The following is a 21290-nucleotide window of genomic DNA, read 5'->3' as shown; positions in this document are numbered from 1 at the left end:
TCTGTCTATGAAGAGTGACTGGTCCATGGGTTATCCTCCAGACTTCAGTAATGAACCTGGACCCTCAGAGTCAAAATAAGAGGCTCTTTTTAGTGTAAGCTGACCTGCTAAAAGATTTATATTCCTCAAAATGCAGCTCCATGTTGTACTAATTGAGCACGAAGATGTGTCTTTCTGGCTACCATCTATGTTTGGATTATGAAAAAAGAGTTGGAACTCAGGAAAATGGCTTAAATTATTTTTTATTATGCAACAGACAATAGTTTTTTCTTTCAGATGTTGAGAAGAATCTTACTCATATAAGTCTGAAAAAAACTCTAGAAAAAGCACATTACTTTTTAATCAAATTGATTTAAACATAAAAAAATTAGATAACATTTAACCAAAACTCATTTTATTTCAACCTCTTCAAGCCAAAAGAGATTCTCATAAACACACCGTGTTAAAAAGCTGATTTGTGTGAGCAACACACACACACACACACACACAAAAACCCTCGTAGATAAACTCTAAGGTCAAAGGTTTCCTGTAAATGGAGAGGGGAGGAGCCACACTGACCAGGTGATCCAGGTACATGAGAGCAGGGAGGGAACCCTCAACGTGTTCAGTCAATCAGCTCAGACTGAGGCAGGGAGAGTGTTAATCCAACATTTTATTACTTTACTGCCAAAGTGTCTGAGTCAGTTTTCTCCCTGTGGACTGTAGAGGAGAGAAATGCGCCGCTGCCACCTTGTGGTTTCCCGGCATGCCCTCGCAATATGCATGTCCATGAGCAAGTTGCAGTTGTTGTTTTTTTCCATCATGTTATATAGCCTCCAGAATAATATCAATGTTTTCAAAGTGTCCTTTGCTCCCCTGTAATACACACTTTCTGCAGCTACTTCACAGTAAAAGTCCTCCATCAAAGAGAGATAATTATGGCCTTTACTGATTCACAGTCACTTTGGTCAGTTTAGTTTGAGTTAATCAGGTTTGAACAGAGGTTACAAGTGATCTAAATATTGAGGTAGACCAGCAGTCTAAGACACACAGCACTGGTGTCCTGGTATTCCTTGTTAGAATAGAATAATATCAATGTTTTAAAAATGGCCGTTGTTCCCCTTTAATAAACAAACTTCAGCCAGATCACTAAATGTTTAATACGACAGTAAGATAGGAAAAGCAGCTAATTCGTGTTTATTAAAGCAGGAGAGTTAAAATAAAGGAACATTTTTATTACAGACTTAATGCTGAATTCAAACAGAAAAGTACCAACACTTTAACTCTTCTCTGTGACCATCTGAGCTTCAGTGTCGGCCAAGTCTGGATACTTTTTACCAACAATCAACAAATCATTTTAGTTCTAAAGTAATGTCTCCACAGAGAGAAGAAGAGGAGTCATGCTTCTGTGGAGGAGCTGATGTCCAGATCCAGAACAAGTCCTGGACCTCAGACAGCCAGTCAGACCAGAACAAGACCTGGACCTCAGACAGCCAGTCAGACCAGCACTGCACAAAGTAAGACTGTAGATCGGTCTGCTGATGTCTTCATGTCTGGAAACAGGACTTGTTGTTTTAATACACTGACAATTGTTGTGACAACTGTTTAAGATCTTCTCCATCATACAAATCTGCTCTGCGTCACCTGAACTTAGTTATCCTTTGAGAGAAAATCTGAACCCAGAAGGAATAAATTTATAGTTTTAGGTTTTGTTTTTATGATAGCACTCCGTCTCTACATTAACCAATCAGAATGATGTTTGTTCTCCATCTGCATAGATGCAGATGGAGAACTATTAATCTCTGTAAAGCAACAACATCACTGTTCTATCATAGACAGACAATCACACCGATGAAAGGGAATTTTTTTTCTTGCCATTGTTGCATAACAATGCATGCTCATGTGGGATCTCTTGTTGGGTCTCGAAATTATAGAGTATGGTCTAAACCTGCTCTATATGAAAAGCGTCTTAAGATAACTTCTGTTATGATTTGACGCTATATCAAAATAAATTGAATTGAGCTGAACTGAACAGGAGCCACAGACTGAACAACATTAGCTTTCCTGCTACAGTCTCCTTCTCTGACTTACAGACATACGTCTTGTCCTGCAGATCGACTTGTTGAAAAACTATTAGAAATAAATATAAAAATCACGTTGACGTTAGTTTTGACTTCAAGAAGGGATGATGACTTTATAACCTTTACTTCTTTATATGTTCTTATATTGATTATTTTCATATTGGCATCGGAAATAACACGTTTCTTTCTTTTGTCTTAAACTTGTCTCTCTCTTTCAGCAGATAGAGGTCTGCAGGAGGTTGTAGATGAACATAAGATCAGTCTGAGGAGGAGATGTGAATGTGTGACTGAAGGAACTGATGAAACAGGAAGTGGAACCCTCCTCAACAGGATCTACACTGAGCTCTACATCACAGAGGGACAGAGTGAAGAGGTTAATACCCAACATGAGGTGAGGCAGCTTGAGACAGCTTTCAAGATGGAGACCCTCAATGACGCTCCAATCAAGTGCCACGACATCTTTAAAGCCTTACCTGACCAACAGGGACACATCAGAGTCGTTCTGACGAACGGCGTCGCTGGCATTGGAAAAACCTTCTCAGTGCAGAAGTTCACTCTGGAATGGGCAGAGGGCTTGGAGAACCAAGATGTCAGTCTGGTGGTTCTGCTTTCGTTCAGGTAGCTGAACTTCATCAGAGCTGAGCAGTACAGTCTTCTCATGCTGCTCCGTGTTTTCCATCCAACATTACAGAAGGTCACAGCAGAGAAGCTCGCTGTCTGTAAAGTTCTGTTCATTTTTGACGGCCTGGATGAAAGCAGACTTTCACTGGATTTCCACAACAACGAGGTTGTGTCTGATGTCACCCAGAAGTCATCAGTCAACGTGCTGTTGACAAACCTCATCAAGGGGAATCTGCTTCCATCAGCTCTTGTCTGGATAACTTCCCGACCTGCAGCAGCCAATCAGATCCCTCCTGCATGTGTTGACAGGGTAACAGAAGTACGAGGCTTCACTGACGCCCAGAAGGAGGAGTACTTCAGGAGGAGAGTCAGTGATGTAGAGCTGTCCAGCACAATCATCTCACACATCAAGACATCCAGGAGCCTCCACATCATGTGTCTAATCCCAGTCTTCTGCTGGATCACTGCTACAGTTCTGGACCACATGTTGACTATAGACCAGAGAGGAGAGCTGCCCAAGACCCTGACTGACATGTACTCACACTTCCTGTTGGTTCAGACAAAGAGGAAGAAGCAGAAGTATGATGAGGGATATGAGACAAGTCCACAGAAGCTGACGGAGGCTGATAGGGAAGTTCTTCTGAAGCTGGGGAGGCTCGCATTTGAACATCTGGCGAAAGGAGACATCATGTTCTACCAAGAAGACCTGGAGCGATGTGGTCTTGATGTCACAGAGGCCTCGGTGTACTCAGGAGTTTGTACAGAGATCTTCAAAAGAGAGTGTGTGATCTTCCAGGAAACCGTCTACTGCTTTGTTCACCTGAGCATTCAGGAGTTTCTGGCTGCAGTCTACATGTTCCACTGTTACACAAACAGCAACACAGAGGTACTGGAGGCCTTCCTGGGAGAAGAATATGTTCATTCAACCCTGGATGACTTTCTGAAGAGAGCCATGGAGAAATCCCTTGAAAGTAAAAATGGCCACCTGGACCTGTTTGTTCGCTTCCTTCATGGCCTCTCTCTGAAGTCCAACCAGAGGCTCTTAGGAGGCCTGCTGGGTCAGACAGACAACAGTCCAAAAATCCTCCAGAGAATCATCAACAACCTGAAGGAGATAAACATGTATAATATCTCTCCTGACAGAAACATCAACATCTTCCACTGTCTGACGGAGATGAACGACCACTCGGTACATCAGAAGATCCAAGAGTTCCTGAAGTCAAAGAACAGATCAGAGAAGAAACTCTCAGAGATCCATTGTTCAGCTCTTGCCTACATGCTGCAGATGTCAGAGGAGATCCTGGATGAGTTGGACCTGAAGAAGTACAACACATCACAGGAGGGACGATGGAGACTGATTCCAGCTGTGAGGAACTGCAGAAAAGCTCTGTAAGTCCAAATATGATTAACTTTGTAGATCAGTGTAGATTAGTAGTTTAGTTCTTCAAATATAAACACTATAAATTATTCTTCAAATATAATATAGTGTTCCACGTGTTTATAACATAAATATGTCAATTGTATTTTGTCACAGATGTTCTTGAGCTGTTTCAAATGCTGAGTTAAAAAATGTTTCAGTAGGTTGTGTTTCTAGCTGTCAAATAAATGAACACATTCATTCTACTTATTTCTAATATTTGTTACATTTTACAGTTCTTTCTGATTTATGTTTTTGGGTGATGGAGACGACATGTGAACCTGGTAAAAACAAATGAAAAAAATAAAAGATCAGCTGGCTGGTGGAGCGCTGTGTCTAACCGGTGTAACGGCAGCAACAGAGCGTTTGCTGATCCGGCGGGGAGTCGGGGCAGTCCTGGGATCAGAGCTCTGGTGCTGGGGTTTGCACTTGCTAAATTTGAGCTAACTGCTAACTGGGGGTATGTCTCCTGGAGCTGCCGCATACTCTACTCCCGGCGAAGCAGCCTCCCAGCGGCAAGGAGGACGAGGTGGGGGTGCGAGTTGATATCTTGCTTCTGCTTCTTCTAATTTAATCCAGACAGTGCAGTGTCCGTTCAGAGCAGGTCTGTTCAGAACGGGCTGAATGCTTGCAGCTTTCTCGAGAACCGCTTGTACAAACAACTTCACACTCGATATTGTGCCTCCTTGGGTTCTGAGCAATACACCTGCCATGACATAGTTGCATCACACACCAAAGTCACAGCTACTCACGGTTAGGAACACCAGTGAAATATACTCTATTTCACAGGAAAAAACAGACTGTTTCTCACAGTCAGAAACATTGGTGAAATACACTTAGCGGAGGTAATTTCAAAATAGGTGTATTAGTTGCTTGCTTTGACATAACCACCGTGGTTATAACGTAGAGCATGGATTTAATTATCGGAGGTATTTTCCTGGAGGTACCGTTATTAGTGTTATTTGTTAGTATTAAGTCTGACACCGGGGAAATACCGTCTTTCTCACAGGTGAAAAACACACACAGGTCACAGCTTACTCACGATCACACCGGTGAAATACAATAGAAGAGTTTGGTTGTAAAGTGAACTGCAGTCAATGAGCCGTGGTCTGCCCGCTGTGGACGACATGCTGGACTCAGTCTGCAGAGCCTTGAAGCCCCGCCCCCGCTGCTGCACAGAGCGCTGTTCGCTTATTCAAAGTTTATTAATATTGAACCAAATTGCACCAAATTTGACAATGCACGTTCTTTGGTACCCAGCAATATACCCACCAAGTGTGAAGTTGAGTGGATGATAGTGTTGTCACGATACTAAAATTCTGACTTTGATACGATACCCTGCCTAAATATCTCGATACCGATACTGAAACGATACCATGGCAAAAATTTAAAACATCGGGAAGAGTAATGGAATAATCTATGACAAGAACATGGAACTTAAAATTATTTTTGTACTAAAAATTATTATTATTTTAAATGCAACAATTTATTCATCAAAAAAATTAAATGGTATGCAATAATCGGATGTACCCTATACTTAAGTTTATGTGATTTCTTTGATAGTTAATTTTATATTTGCATATATTTTTATAATGCACACATATTTACATTTCATCTGTATTTCTATTTTTCTTATAGCTTATCTATGTTTTAATATTTTATTCTAAAATGGAACAACTGTTGATGAACTGAACTCTGATTTTGATATCACTCCTTAAACAGCGTTTAATAAGGTTTCTTTTTCTTTTTTGTTTAAACAGCGTACAGTTGGTGCATTAGTAACAGTTCAGGCGGAGAGTGTTATAGCAGCACGGAAGATGACGAGAGGCTTCCAAAACAAAAAACTAGAAAACGATAATAAATTCAGATGAAGTTCTGTGAGAAGTTGATGAGAGAAAAGCTGCTAAAGTCAGGAAGACACCACAGTAACTGTAGAAAAAGCTGTGTTGTGTTGAAGTGGTGTGAAGAGAGAGAAGAGTCACTCTCGCTGGAGGCGTCTCTTAAGGCGTTACAGAGACACATGGTTAAATAATACTATAAGGTGTTACGGAGACACACGGTAAAATAATACTTTAAGGCGTTACGGAGACACGCGGTAAAATAATACTTTAAGGCGTTACGGAGACACATGGTAAAATAAGACTTCAACACGTTTCAGAGACACACGGTAAAATAATACTTAAAATGGAGCTTGGCGAATTTCAGGAGATGCTTTGACAGATTCAGAAAAGATGGAAATACACAGCTTCCACCAATAACAGCAGTCTGATGAATATATAACAGCAGAATCGATGTTAGGTTTTTGATGCTGATACACTGATAACATCTTTCTGATGACATTATGTTGAAACATTTGTTTAATTTCTCTACCGTTTGGAAGCAGTCACTGAATTTTGCCATTTATGGACGTGAACCTGACAGCAGCAGGTAGCTAGCAAAGAGATGTCAACTTTCTCAACTGTATTATTATTACTTATTCACTGATCTTCATCTGCAAGATTAAAGAAAAACAAATATTAAAAGTGTGCAGGTTTGAGAGAGAGGGATGAGAATTATTGTTTCATGTCAAACAGTGAGATAAGATTAGCTGAACCACTGATGTGAGGAGTAAATGTTAATCAAAGAAGTATATATCAAACTGTTTAGTCATCAAATCCATGAAGTAAATATAAATGGTCCTCTTTCATAACATATTTTGTCATTTTTGTGTCATGACAGACTTTCTAAATGTGAACTCTCAAATACTCACTGTGAAGTTGTGGCCTCAGCTCTGAAGTCCAACCCCTCCCATCTCAGAGAGCTGGACCTGAGTGACAACAACTACGTGCGGGATTCAGTAAAGCTGCTTTCTGCTGGACTTGAGAGTCCAAACTGTAGACTGGAGACTCTGAGGTCAGTTCACTGACTGTAGCTTATGTAGTTTGTACACACACTCTCTATGCACTGGCTCTGCTCCAACTGGCTCTAGAGAGGGACTTTCACGTTTTTGCGTCGGCCACCGTAGCTCTCCAACACGCTTGGCAAAGGGGAGAGGCTTCAGTTGGTTGCAATCTCCTTGCGTCACCGCTAGATACCGCCAGATCCTATACACTGAACCTTTAACCACAGACCTTATTTCAATAAATCGAAAAATCTAATCACTTGTAGAATCGCATATTTAAAAATCACAACACATATTGAATCTTGATAGTATCAAATCAGGAGATAGTTGAATCGTCCCAGCCCTAGTAAACACCCACTTGATTTGTCGGACTCACATGGCTGAATCTTCATATTAGTTTCAGTTGAACTTATGAAGTCATTTCTAACAGTGTAGTTGTGTTATGAAGGGACCACTTCACAGGAGGAATGATTACTGCCACCAATAACTCTTTTAATGTACATATATGTATATATGTGGCTGTTGTTTTAAGACACACTTGAACAAATGTGGACCTTTCCTGTAAATGACATAAACCTACTAAGCTACCAGATACAGAAAGAAGAAGGCCATGTAATAAATGAAATAATGAAGTCCAACAAGTCTGATTTGATATTGATCCTCTAATTCCAGACTTGACTGAGATCAGCAGTATGTTATTGATGCGTGTTGACATGAATAGGTGTATGAATGTTGTGGTGACATTTGGATGATGTCTGTAGAAGGCTGACATTATGATGATCCACAATAACACAATGACAAAGTCACTCTACTCATTTTAGGGAAAAGATCATTGATTAGGACATAGTAATGTTGAGCTACACATTTAAAACCTGAACACATCTGATTGGATTACAAAGTGATTTTTATCTTCATAATTTATTCTTTATTCAGATTGATGAGCTGCTCATTGTCAGTGAACAGCTGTGCTCCTCTGGCCTCAGCTCTGAAGTCCAACCCCTCCCATCTGAGAGAGCTGGAGCTGAGTGAAAACAACCTGCAGGATTCAGGAGTGAAGCTCCTGTGTGGTTTTCTGAAGAGTCCACATTGTAGACTGGAGACTCTGAGGTCAGTTCACTGACTCTCTGTTACTATTATAGATCTTATATATTTAATTAACTATTGAACCTTATTTATGTACAAACATAACTTAGATCCATAAAGTTAATTTCCTTTTCTTCATATTTTCATGTTTCTTGAACTAGATTCAGTCTGCAGTCACAAAAGACTTGTGTTTCTTAAAGAAACTGTAGAAAATGTCCACTGTCAGTTGTTAAAGTAAATTAATGTTTATCATTGTTTGTAAATAGTCACATCTGTATACAGAAGATACTCTGAACTAATATTGGTTTTAAATTGATCAAGTTTAGTTAAAGGGACTCTATGTAAGAATTAGAAATTGCTTGTTAACAGCGACACATGTGTCCGTTAAGTCAACCAAACTCAGCGTCCTGTTGTTTGCACTTGCGCTTGTGCTCGCTCTACATAGACATGAACGAGCATTGCTCAAAACAGTGAGGTGACAAACGTCAGCTAAAACCACAATATCACTCTATATTTCAGCTGCTTGGCAGTAATGTTAGCTGACCAGACGAAGGTCTCTCCATGAATCAGTGCTGATCCTAGTGTTGGTTTTCCTGCCTCAGCCTCCTGACCGCGGCCGAAGGGAACAGGGGAGACACCGGAGCTTTGGTCGGAGACGATAATGTTTCTCGCTGCAGAGCCCCGTCACTTCACTAAACACAGGAAACCTCTGTTGGTCTGGAGGAGTTGCAGCATTTATTTCTGCACAAACGTCCACTGTACATTCACTAGATATTCTCAGAGCCAAACTAACTCTTCTGCAGTGTGTAGTGTGCGCGCATGCTTGTGTAGAGGTGGAGTGAAAGAGTGAGAAATATTTTTTGGCTTTTTTCTTTTAATTGAAAGAGTGAGAAATATTTTTTGGGTTTTTTCTTTTAATTACCTCCACCAAGGCCGAAGGCCTAGGAAGGAAGTTATGTTTTCACCGGTGTTGGTTTGTTGGTTTGTCCGTTTGGAGAATTACTCCAAAAGTCTGCGATGGATTTAAATGAAATTTTTTGGAGGGTTGGTGTGTGGCAAAATGAACAATGCAGTAGGCGATCCGGATCATGATCCGGCTTCGGGAATTTGTTTTAATAACTCCGCTCAGCCTGTACATTAACACCACAGGCTTTAAGACATGCACAGTGTTACTGATGAAGCGTTCATGACGCAGCGGGGGGGCAGCGACGTACAGCTCATCTCAACATAAACAAAAACACATGTGGATGGTGGCGCAAGCTGAACGGCGATGGGGGGGTTGGAGAGGGGTTGGATGTGGGGGGAAGCGACGTACATGAAACCTGCCTTGGCGGAGGTCTGCGCTCTCCGAGTGCACTTCTAGTTTCAATGTGTTTTCACGAATAATGTCTGATCAATGATATTAATCCTTCAGCACACACACACATAGATGAACACAGAGATCAGCTGCATGTTATTGATGTGTGTTGAGATGAATAGGTGTATGAATGTTGTGGTGACATTTGGATGATGTCTGTAGAAGGCTGACATTATGATGATCCACAATAACACAATGTCAAAGTCACTCTACTCATTTTAGGGAAAAGATCATTGATTAGGACAGTAATGTTGAGCTACACATTTAAAACCTGAACACATCTGACTGGATTATAAAGTGATTTTTATCTTCATCATTTATTCGTTATTCAGATTGACGAGCTGCTGGTTTTCAGAGATCAGCTGTGCTTCTCTGATCTCAACTCTGAACTCCAACCCCTCCCATCTGAGAGAGCTGGAGCTGAGTGGAAACAAGCTGCAGGATTCAGGAGTGAAGCCCCTGTGTGGTTTTCTGGAGAGTCCACACTGTAGACTGGAGACTCTGAGGTCAGACACCATTTTTCACTTCTGTACTGAGATTAATATGTTGTGAAAGTTGTGGTGACACTAAACTGCAGACATAAGGCTGATATTATACTGATCCACATGGAGTATCTTAATGCTAAAGTACATTTTCTTCTTCAGTGGTTTAGTCCATTGACTGTGGCAGAGCAATGTTGAGCTACACATTTAAAACCTTAATATATCACAACACTTGACTTCCATCATGTTAAAATAAATTATTAAAAAAACACATAAATATAAAGAATAAATAAATAATATCTATTTCAACTAACAGATTCTAATAAATATATGCAGTATTTGTTTTTTCTATAACTTGTATGAAGCTATATGATGCTTATACTGACTGAATACTTTAAACTGAAGATGCTTTGATTTTATAACTCCATTATTCCTAAAATATATACTGGGAAAAGAAAGTTCGGAAACTTGTGTTTGGTGGATTATTTCTCTGTTGTTACAATGCTAATTGGTATTGTATTTTACATTGTTGGAAAGCCTGTTTATTTACCTTCACAATGATGTCCAACTTGTAGGGATCATGCATTTGTGGGATGAGCAGCACAGCTGATTATGTGGGTAGCGCCCAAGAAAAATGTGCCAAAATGCTCTGTCAATGGTATACAGTGTATTCTCCTGTTAGTATTGACTCTTGTTTTGAGTTGTTTGGTGGATTGGATGATTGAACTCTCTATCAGTAACAAGGAACAAACAAGACATATTGGCTATTTTACACTTTATTCATTTAATACACCGTCAGGAGCCTCAGTAGCGGTGGAAGATCCATACGCAGCCACAACAGCCTGACACCTTCTCCTCATGCTGGTCACCAACCTGGTCACACGTTGCTGTGGGATGGCGTTCCATTCCTCAACCAGGATTCGTTGCAGGTCAGCCAGCGTGGTTGTGTTGGTCACTCTACCACGTACAGCACGCCCAAGCTGATCCCACAAGTGTTGAGTTGGGTTGAGGTCTGGACTCTTGGCAGGCCGTTCCATTCTCTCTACTCCCACATTGTGGAGGTAGTCTGTGATAACCCTGGCTCTGTGGGGGCGAGCGTTGTCATCTTGGAGGATGAAGTTAGGTCCCAGATTGTGGAGATATGGGATCGCCACTGGCTGCAGAATCTCATCCTAATATCTCACTGCATTGAGATGGCCTTCAATGATGACAAGCCTTGTTTTGCCAGTGAGGGAGATGCCACCCCACACCATGGCACTGCCTCCACCAAAAGCTGTTACTCCATCGGTGCAACAATCAGCATAGTGTTCTCCGCGTCGTCTCCATACTTTCACCCTGCCATCCAACTTTCACAGACAGAACCTGGACTCATCACTGAACATGACGTTCCCCCACATGTTCAGGTTCCATTGTCTGTGTTGTCGACACCAGCGCAAACGGGCCTGACGGTGAAGGACAGTCATTGCAGGCTTCCTGGGAGCCTTATGAGAATACAATGTTTACCATTGGCACAGCATTTTGGAACATTTTTCTTGGGCGCTAACCACATAATCATCTGTGCTGCTCATCCCACAAATGCATGATCCTTACAAGTTGGACATAATTGTGGAGGTACATAAACAGGCTTTTCAACCATGTCAAATACAATGCCAATTAGCATTGATACAACAGAGAAATAAACGACCAAACACAAGTTTCCGAACTTTCTTTTTCTAGTTTATATTATAGATGTCTTGTCTTATATATCTTTTGTTCACATTTCCCCCCAAATCCATCCTGACATATTTGGTATCTTTAGAAACTTTGAGATCTTGAGTTGAATCTTGAATCAATTTCTGTGGTTTTTATTTGTGTTTGGAGGCTCAACATGAGTTTGTATAGATGGATCCACTAATGGAGCTGTCAGAGTTTAAGAGGTGAAGTCACTACATCTTTATTGAAGTAGCAGCACGTTGTCATTCATATTAATGAGAGCTCTGTTTCACTTTTTGTATTTACCGTTTTTAACCTGCATCCTGTTGGCTTCAGGTGTTTGGAGTTCACATTTTTCTAAACTTCTACATTCTAAACCTTCTTCAGCTCTGAACAGATTATTAAACATTGAATAATTTCAAGCAGGAATGTTGTCTTCTAAACTTACATCATTTATTCTTTATTCAGATTGACGAGCTGCAGTTTGTCAGAGATCAGCTGTGCTTCTCTGGCCTCAGCTCTGAAGTCCAACCCCTCCAATCTGAGAGAGCTGGAGCTGAGTGAAAACAACCTGCAGGATTCAGGAGTGAAGCTCCTGTGTGGTTTTCTGAAGAGTCCACACAGTAGACTGGAGACTCTGAGGTCAGTTCACTGTCTTTCTGTTACTATTATAGATGTTATATATTTAATTAACAATTGAACCTAATATATGTACAAACATAACTTACATCCATTATGTCATTGATTAGGACATAGTAATGTTGAGCTACACATTTAAAACCTGAACACATCTGATTGGATTATAAAGTTATTTTTATCTTCATCATTTATTCTTTATTCAGATTGAGTTTCTGTTGGTTGTCGGAGATCAGCTGTGCTTCTCTGGTCTCAGCTCTGAAGTCCAACCCCTCCCATCTGAGAGAGCTGGAGCTGAGACTCAACAACCTGAAGGATTCAGGAGTGAAGCTGCTGTCTGATCCGGTGAAGAGTCCAAACTGTAGACTGGAGACTCTGAGGTCAGTAGAGGGTCGGAGTTGGTCCATGCTGGTTTCAGCAGTATTGTTGTGATGTGTTTCCTCAGTTAAGCTGTGGGAGGAGAACGGTGATACAGAGAGAGAAAGAGAGAACAGTCAGCCAATCAGATCAGCCAGAAGCTTGTTGTGATCATGTGTTAGAGTTGATGTGAAGAAGATGTTGTTGTTGTGTTCATGTCTCCAGGAAATAAAGCTGGATTACAGCTGACAGCATCACAACATGTATAGAGACAGTGGTCCTCATCCATTAAACTGTCGTACCATTAAATCTGATCAGAAAGTCTTTGTTCTCTCATTGATCAGTTCATCTCTGTCACAGCTCTGAGATCAGTCTGACTGAAGCCTCAAATCACTGGCTCTTATTTCATAGAACCATGGTTACATTTAGTAACCACGATGTGGTCTGCCCAAAGACCTATTAAAGGAGGGTAACGGGATGAGGGTGTGGAGTTTTAGTGTCTTTTGTAACTTGTTCCAGTAACTAGGAGCAGTAAACTGGAATGAGTGACGACCAGAGGAGGTGCAGACTTTAGGAACGACCATACTAATGAATTTGCTAGAAGATAAATTGAGGTTACTGTTGGAGATATTGAGTAGTGAGTGGAGATATGGAGGTTGGTTCTGCCAGTGATAGTTTTATAAATGAACTGTGTGCTGCATCACTAACTGACAGCTGATGAAGGGAGTCTCTGTAAACACTAATTCATGACTTCTGTTCTCTTCTTTTCTCATCAGATGGAGGTGATGGTCTCTGTCAGAGTGAGTGAGCAAAAAAGTGGATGTGTTGAGAGGATCAGCCGTGTCCTGATGATCCACAGAGGTTCACCACCTGGACCTGGATCTTATTTTGTCTTTTTTTTCAATTCATTCATATATTCTGAACCCAAAATGCCTCTGCAGAATAGTTCAGTTTATGGCAACATAACTGTAGATTAACACATTTAAATAGATCTTTCTGCTTTGCTTTGTGTTGCAGCTCCACCCTGTGGAACGATGGGGTTTTGCTGTTCAATGGATGAGGAAGATCACCGGATGATCCGGGTACATTTATTACTCGGCAGTCGATCCATTTCGGCTTCATGCTCCACTGAGCAACTATCGTAGGAATGAACGGGAGCCTCCGACGCTGTATCCGGTTCTCTTAATACATCCATGATTAAAACCAATACCAGACATTTCTCATATTATTAAACATAAATATTTTCTTGTAACAAACAGAAAGAGTCAGATAAAATCTGAATTCAGTCGAGGCTTCACTTAAGTTTCTCAACTGACTACAAACAGATTATGTCTGCATTTTGCTGGAAAGTCAGCACCTTCATATTTTATATAATGTTTGATGTAAAAATAAACACAACAGATTAACATGCATACTCTAGATTTTATATTCACTAATCATGTACATACAGGAAAATTCCAGTTTTATATGTGACTCTGCAAGTTTTCAAGTTACATGACTGAACACAGATATATAAAGTCACCTGTGTAGCTTTTTTTCCCCTCAGAAATCAGTGTTGAAGCGGTCGTTCTCACCACCGTTCATGTTCTGTTGTTCCTGCTGGAGCTGCTTTCTGCCAGCAGATGTCACCATTCCCTCTGTTTTACCACAAAGGTGGTTTATCTGAATGGATGCAGTGAACACTGAACTGATGATGTGAATGCTTTCTTTCTGACTGACTTGGTTTTGTAAAGGTCATCATGATGTAGTTAAACTTGATTTAAAATGATGGAAACTGGATTTGAAATTAAACTCAGCACACAAGTTGCACAAACGCCCACTTGGACTCAAGTATGAACTGATTAGAGTTTGGTGGTCAAAGGTCACTGTGACCTCACAAAACACATTTTTGGCCATAACTCAAGAATTCATATGCTAATTATGACAATTTCACACGGATGTGTATTATGATAAAATGATGAAGTGATGACATCTTCAACAGACATGGATATAAACTGTAACTTGACTGGTTGGTGGAGGCAGACAACTGTGAGGCGGTAATTCTTGTTTTTTTTCTTTTCGAAGAGAAAACAATTTTATTTACTTCATCAATGTTTAAGTATTTTGAGTTAACACATTTTAAAATAAGTAAATAATTTAAATAAAGCATTTTTTTTAAACTTAAACATGTTTCTGTGGTTTTCTGTCCACATTTTAAGATGAACAAATATCTATTACGCACTGGACAGTGAACTCATCATTTTAGTAAAGATGAGACTGCAGGTATTTTGTCATATTAGTATTCAACAACTGTCTTTGACAGAACCTCTTTAACATCTCACACAATAAATACAAGTTGACAGTGTTCCTTAGCAGGGAGAGAAAACTGCATGTTCACATGTTGCAATAAGTGCAGGAGTATATTCTAGTATACTTTACAGTCCCAGTAGCTACAGTTTTTGCCTTTCATGTCTTACCTTTAAACTCAAGTCACAGAGCTAAGCATAGCAAAGACACTGAACATCACAGTGCAATTCTTCACCGCTTGGCTCATCCACAACCGATGGTCTCACCAGCTAAGCTAAGTAAGCACAGGTCGACATGATTTGGTTTAATGCTATTCCCAGAGCTTTATAGTTTTGATCTCTTTGTAGTCAGGTTACTGGGCTAAGTGTGTTAGTTACGGTATATTTACACACACACAAGGTTGTACATGCAACTAACCATCGTCTTTTCTAACCTGGTGCCAAGGGTGATCATATTTTCAAACCCCCTAACCGGGACACTTAAAGGGATTGTTTGTAACTTTCAGAAATGCTTGTTAACAGCGACACCTCTGGCCGTTAAGTCAACGAAAGTTAGCGTCGGTCTTGCGCTTGCTCGCTCTAAATAGACATGAACAAGCATCGCTCAAAACAGTGAGGCGACACACGTCAGCTAAAACCACGATATCACTATATATTTCAGCTGCTTGGCAGTAATGTTAGCTGACCAGACAAAGTTCTCTCCATGAATCACTGCTGATCCTAGTATTGGCTGAAGAGAAACGTTATTGTCTCCGACCGGGTGCTGGTGTCAGAGACGATGATGTTTCTCTCTGTGGAGCCCCGTCACTTCACAAGACACGGAAAACCTCTGTTGGTCTGGAGGAGCTGCAGCACTTATTTTTGCACAAACGTCCACTGAACATTCACTAGATATTCTCAGAGCTAAACTAACTCTCCTGCAGTGTGTAGTGTGCGCGCATAAACTTGAGCCTGGGGCGAGCAGAGTGAAGGCAGGCAGGCAGAGGAGCAGAGTACAGCAGAGACTCTGGCCCTGGAGACCAAAACTACGGTCTCCCCAGCGTACTATGACCGCCGCCAACACTGTTTTGCAAGACGGGCTTCACTAGATAGAACTTTGCGGTTTTGGTGCTTCTATGTAGTTTGTGTTGGAGTCTGAGTCTGAATAGCGTAGCCACGCCCGAGCGTGCATAAGCGGAGCGCGCATACACGGAGCGCGCATGTGAAACCGCCCCGGGTGATTTATACGTGTAAAAAGTTACAAACAGTCCCTTTAATTGTACTGCACGTTCATGCACACGCACGTTCATGCACACACACGTTCACGCGCGTGCAGGCACACGCTAATATGCACGCAGGCGTTTTCATCAGGATAGCTAACTGGGCGCACCTGTGGCGCATTTGAGCACCGAGTAGGATCAGAGAGAAGGCATTATTATAGGGGGGTGCATTACAGACAGGACACACCAGGAACGTCAGGAGCGCGTGGCGGCTGCGTTATCTGTTGTTTTTTATTTCGCCGTCCATGTTTACAGGTTAAAGCAGCCACACTGCCCGTGTGAGACGCGCGTCCCAGCTGCGTCTCTTCTAGAGAATAGAGGTCTCGCCTATTTTTGACGCGTGCCGCGCGCGTCTCACAGCAGGAACAGACAGTGAAGGTGATCTATTGACTGTAAATTAACATCATATCAGCTACATTACTACAGTTTCGATGTTTAGACATCTGTAGAATATGTCACGGACAGTGAAGGTGATCTATTGATTGTATATTGACATCATAACATAAGATTACTATAGTTTCGATGTCTATCTGTAGAATATTTTACGGAGATGAAAATAAAGTAAAGACTTATTTTTAAATCAACACTTCCTGCTTTCATTTCAAAATAAAAGCCCTCAAGCATTTTTTCTGTGGACAGAATTCCTTCATTTGTTAACACAAGGCTTTTATTCTGAAATATGAGCAGTCAGTGCTGTGGAACATGCAGTGACTTGGAGAGCTCCATGAATTGATAAAGTATGGGGTTTAAATCAACACTCCCTGCTTTCCTTTTGAAATAAAAGCCCTCAAGCGTTTTTTTCTGTAGACAGAATTCCTTCATTTGTTAACACAAGGCTTTTATTCTGAAATATGTGCCGGACAGTGTTCTAGAACATGCAGTGACTTAGAGAGCTCCATGAATGAATATAGTACGGAGTTTTAATTGTGGATTATTACTATTATTTACAAATCACCACACGTTTCTTAATCTTTCTCGGTCTAAAATAATATAAAATATATTTATAATAAAATGAAATGGCCATTAAAAGGCAAACTATATGTAGAAAGCAAGGGCTGACAGCAGCAGCTGCTGCAGCAGAAACGCAGCAGACACGCAGCTGAAATGCACACAGCCGCCACGCGCTCCTGACGTTCCTGGTGTGTCTGAGACTTTAGAGTCTGTGAGTGACAATCATGACTTATCACATTCACTACTTTCACCCCCTTTAATCACAGGACTATCCCCACCAAGACGCACTGACAGTTTGGGAGTCCTATAGACAGTTTCCCTCAGAGGAAACGTATTGTTTTCTGGGACTACGTACATTCTTTTTCAACTTGTTTTGTGTCAGGCTATTATAATTAAAATCATGGAGCTCAGACGACATTTTGGCCAGGATGGAGACACCGTGCGGGTGAAAGACTGACAGGAACGGACAGTGCTGAGGGAGTTATAAGCGGAGCGAAATGCCTGTTGATGCGCAGAAAGAACTGTGTAGAATAATTAATCTAAACGACACGTTTGATGTGCACATAAGCACAAAGGGTTCCGTGGTTCAAAACTGCACTAAATGTAACCAGCGGATATCTGATGTATCCGTGCGTAATTGTGGCTTGACCGCACGCAACATCCTTCTCTACAGAGACAGCAGCGGTGCGCTGTGCTGGCTCTCTGTATACTTATCTCATGCGCACAAATTCATTAATGAGTGGAACATGATAAACGTCTATGTAAGTATAATATTATTATTTTAATTATTATTTTAATTTGCACGGGAGCAAAGCAATGTACTGCTGAGGACGGGGACGTCAGCAAAACAAAATTTTAGCCACCTAAAAGAAGGCTCAAGGATCTGTTTAAGTGTGTGCTGCTGCAGTAACTAGATGAATAGTGACCTTGGCCTCTCCCTGTACACACTCTTGCGTTCATATTAGTGTGTGTGTGTGTGTGTGTGTGTGTCTACATGGGTACTTGGGTATGTGCACACCCTTACCTGGAAGCGGTGGCTTTGTCCTCTGTGCTGTAATGAAATGCAAAATGCACGTGTGTTAGTTAAACATTGTTTTAAATGACTGTGTTCACTAAGGTCTCGGACAATTAAGCAGCTTGTATTGCTTTAAGCAAAGTTTGAGCCCTCATTACAATTTAGCTGAACATGAGAAGGATACAGGAGTGATCACACATTTGCAGTGGTGGAGCAACGCCTTCGGACCCCATTCCAGTCCCCATAACATGCCAAATCAAAATGAATGCCAATGTATTTCTACATTTTCTTCACCACCATATAATATTGAGATAAATGCACATTGTAGCACCGTGGGTGTGTGTGTGTTTGTGTGTGTGTGTGTGTGTGCTGTCTCCTGAAAATACGTTCCCATACAACTAAACTGTATTCTCAATTATGCTCGGAGGGAAACGTATTTTGTTGCGGACGACATGCAATACTGGGGGTCCCCGCAACACCTGTTGCAGGAAACACTGCTGGGACAAGAGACAGACGACGCTGACTTACATATGTCCTTGACATTCACCCAACCAAACAAGCCGCCGACACCGCCACACTGTGTGTAGAGTGTATGCAGACCACAGTGGGAGGGTCTCTTCCCGCCTATAAAACCTTAGTGAATAAAAAGCTAATGTTTTATCAATATACCTGTTCAACTAGCATAAACGTGTAAACATGTAGAAAAGAGATATTTCAATCTGCTCTGTCCGCAGCCTGTCATCCACCACCGCTATGTTTACACAAGCACAGCGCGCTAGCTTGGCTAATAGTGAATTGTTACAAACAAGCTAAAACAAAAGCAGTCTGTATGTAGTCTAATTGTTTAGCTCAGTTTGCCATGTATCTTGAAATTTTTGTGAACTTATCAGCTGGCTAAGACAAAGCAGCTCGTCCTCTCTACCAGCGGTACCTGCAGGCAGTGAATCACATCAGCAGAGAGAGGATAGAGGACAGGAGGACAGAGGACAGAGGACAGGAGGAAGGACTGATACTGACTAATGTCTGTGTTCTTCATTCTTTATAAACTTCACTCAGGAATATGATTGATTTTAATGACATTCTAGATTAGTTTCCAGGGAGATTATTGAGTTCATATAGTCCCTTTGCTTTTGTAAACATTACTGTTGCTGCTCTAAAACACTTAGTTATATTTAAAATATGAATAAATTCTCATCCAGTTCTGCATTTATTCTTTTTTTTAAATAGTATGTCAAAAAGCAATATTTAGTTATGAAAAAGAGTATCAATAAAGAACCGAACCGATAAGGACTATTGCTATGAGTAGTAGTATCGATAAAATCCTAACGATAACATCCCTAGCCGGGAGGCAATTTGTGCGCACCAGTTTGTGATACTGTAACACAATAACGGTGGCCACGGGAGTAATGGAAAAAGCCGAGTCGGCTGTGAGGTCTGTGAACGCACACCACCAGCTAGCCAGTCAATATGTTATTCAAAGCGTCACGCCATGGGCACGGACCCTGCAGACCTCCCACACTCCCTCTGATTCTCCAACACGCTCGAAACGAAAATTGCAAAAAAAAAGGTACTGTTGTTCGTACCGGGTAGCCTACATTGGGGCTACGGGAACAAAATCACTCCTCCTGGGCTGGTTAGCATCAGAGCTAGGCTAACACTGTTAGCGTTTAGCAACGCCTAGAATGGTAAAGCTAATTGTACGTGCGCCGAGCGAATCAGTTTAGTATCTCACACATTCAGCCAATTAGAATTGAAGGACCCCGAGCCGATCCGCCAGGCCGAACACATCTGGTACCTCCCTACCTCTGTCGAGGAAGCCTGGAAAGGGAGGCTGCCCAGCCCACGCTCCGTGCTGTCAACGCTCTCTTTTTCCTCACTGTCGCGTTGTCACGCCTCGCCTCAGCTCTTTTCTGATGATGAGCGAGCGGCTGGTGGCGGTTATAAACTATATATACAGTATATATATATATATATATGATATCAAGAAGACCTACCAATGGCTGGAAAACGCTGGACTGACAGACAGCACAGAAGCACTAATTATGGTAGCACGAGAACAGGCCCTAAGCACAAGGACTATAGAGGCCAGGATCTACCACAGTAGATCAGACCAGGATCTACCATAGTAGATCAGACCCAAGGTGCAGGCTGTGCAAAGATGCCCCTGAGACGGTCCAGCACATAGTAGTAGGGAGTAAGATGCAAGCTGGATCAGCGTACATGGAGAGGCACAACCAAGTGGCTGCGATAGTGTACAGGAACATCTGTACCCAGTACGGACTAGAAGTACCCAAATCCCAAAGGGGCATACCACCAAAGGTGGTTGAGGACAACAGGGCTAAAGTCCTCTGGGACTTCAGATTCCAGACTGACAAGCAGCTGCTGGCTAACCAACCGGACATCGTGGTGGTTGACAAACAGCAGAAGACGGCAGTGGTGATAGATGTGGCGATACCAGCTGACAGCAACATCAGGAAGAAGGAACATGAAAAGGTTGAGAAGTATCAAGGGTTGAAAGAACAGCTGGAACAGATGTGGAAGGGCAAAGCCGAGGTGGTCCACGTGGTAGTAGGAGCACTCGGGGCTGTGACCCCCAAACTGGGAGAGTGGCTCCAGCAGGTTCCAGGAACGACATCTGAAGCTTCAGTCCAGAAGAGCGCAGACCTAGGGAACAGCTGAGATACTGCGCAGAACCCTCAAATTCCCAGGCCTCTGGTAGAGGACCCGAGCTTGAGGTAGACACAGATACCACCCCATAAGGGTGAGAGGGAGATTTATATAGATATATATATATATATATATATATATATAGGTGAAACTGACATTGTACTCCACATTCAATACACTGTCGTGGGAAAGCTCCTAAATATAATTGACTATATAATGATTATAATGACAATGAAATGAAATTTAAATTCAGTTGAAAGCGTAGAGTATCCTTTAAACCTCTTTCCAACATTGTTGTCATTGTATTGTCTCAGTCAAGGTCATTTCACAGGTCGGTCTGTGTGTGTAATGATCTCCTCTGGAGATTTAATGATTAATAATTCTGATTATATAACCAGAAACAAAATGCAGCTTCATGCAAGCTGATATGAACTCAACAGAAATACACACAACAACAAAGACACAAGCCAAACATAATAAAAAAAAGTGGAGATAAGAAATTAATACTTCGGCTATGATACCTCAGT

General features: G+C 41.5%; 1 protein-coding gene across 1 annotated transcript; it reads left to right on the top strand.

Moving 5' to 3' along the window:
* The first annotated feature begins 2446 nt into the window (after window positions 1–2446).
* On the top strand, window positions 2447–13646 carry LOC119486714 (protein NLRC3-like). The gene is made up of 5 exons (XM_037767026.1): window positions 2447–2451; window positions 3048–4070; window positions 6817–6990; window positions 9752–9895; window positions 13604–13646. The coding sequence occupies exons 1-5, from the start codon at window positions 2447–2449 to the stop codon at window positions 13644–13646; spliced, it is 1389 nt and encodes a 462-aa protein (XP_037622954.1).
* Window positions 13647–21290: the final 7644 nt, after the last annotated feature.

This window comes from Sebastes umbrosus, chromosome 4 (genome assembly GCF_015220745.1).
Source record: "Sebastes umbrosus isolate fSebUmb1 chromosome 4, fSebUmb1.pri, whole genome shotgun sequence".
Classification (NCBI taxonomy): domain Eukaryota; kingdom Metazoa; phylum Chordata; class Actinopteri; order Perciformes; family Sebastidae; genus Sebastes; species Sebastes umbrosus.
Note: the sequence above shows the minus strand (reverse complement) of the source record. Positions and strands in the feature narration are given on the sequence as shown.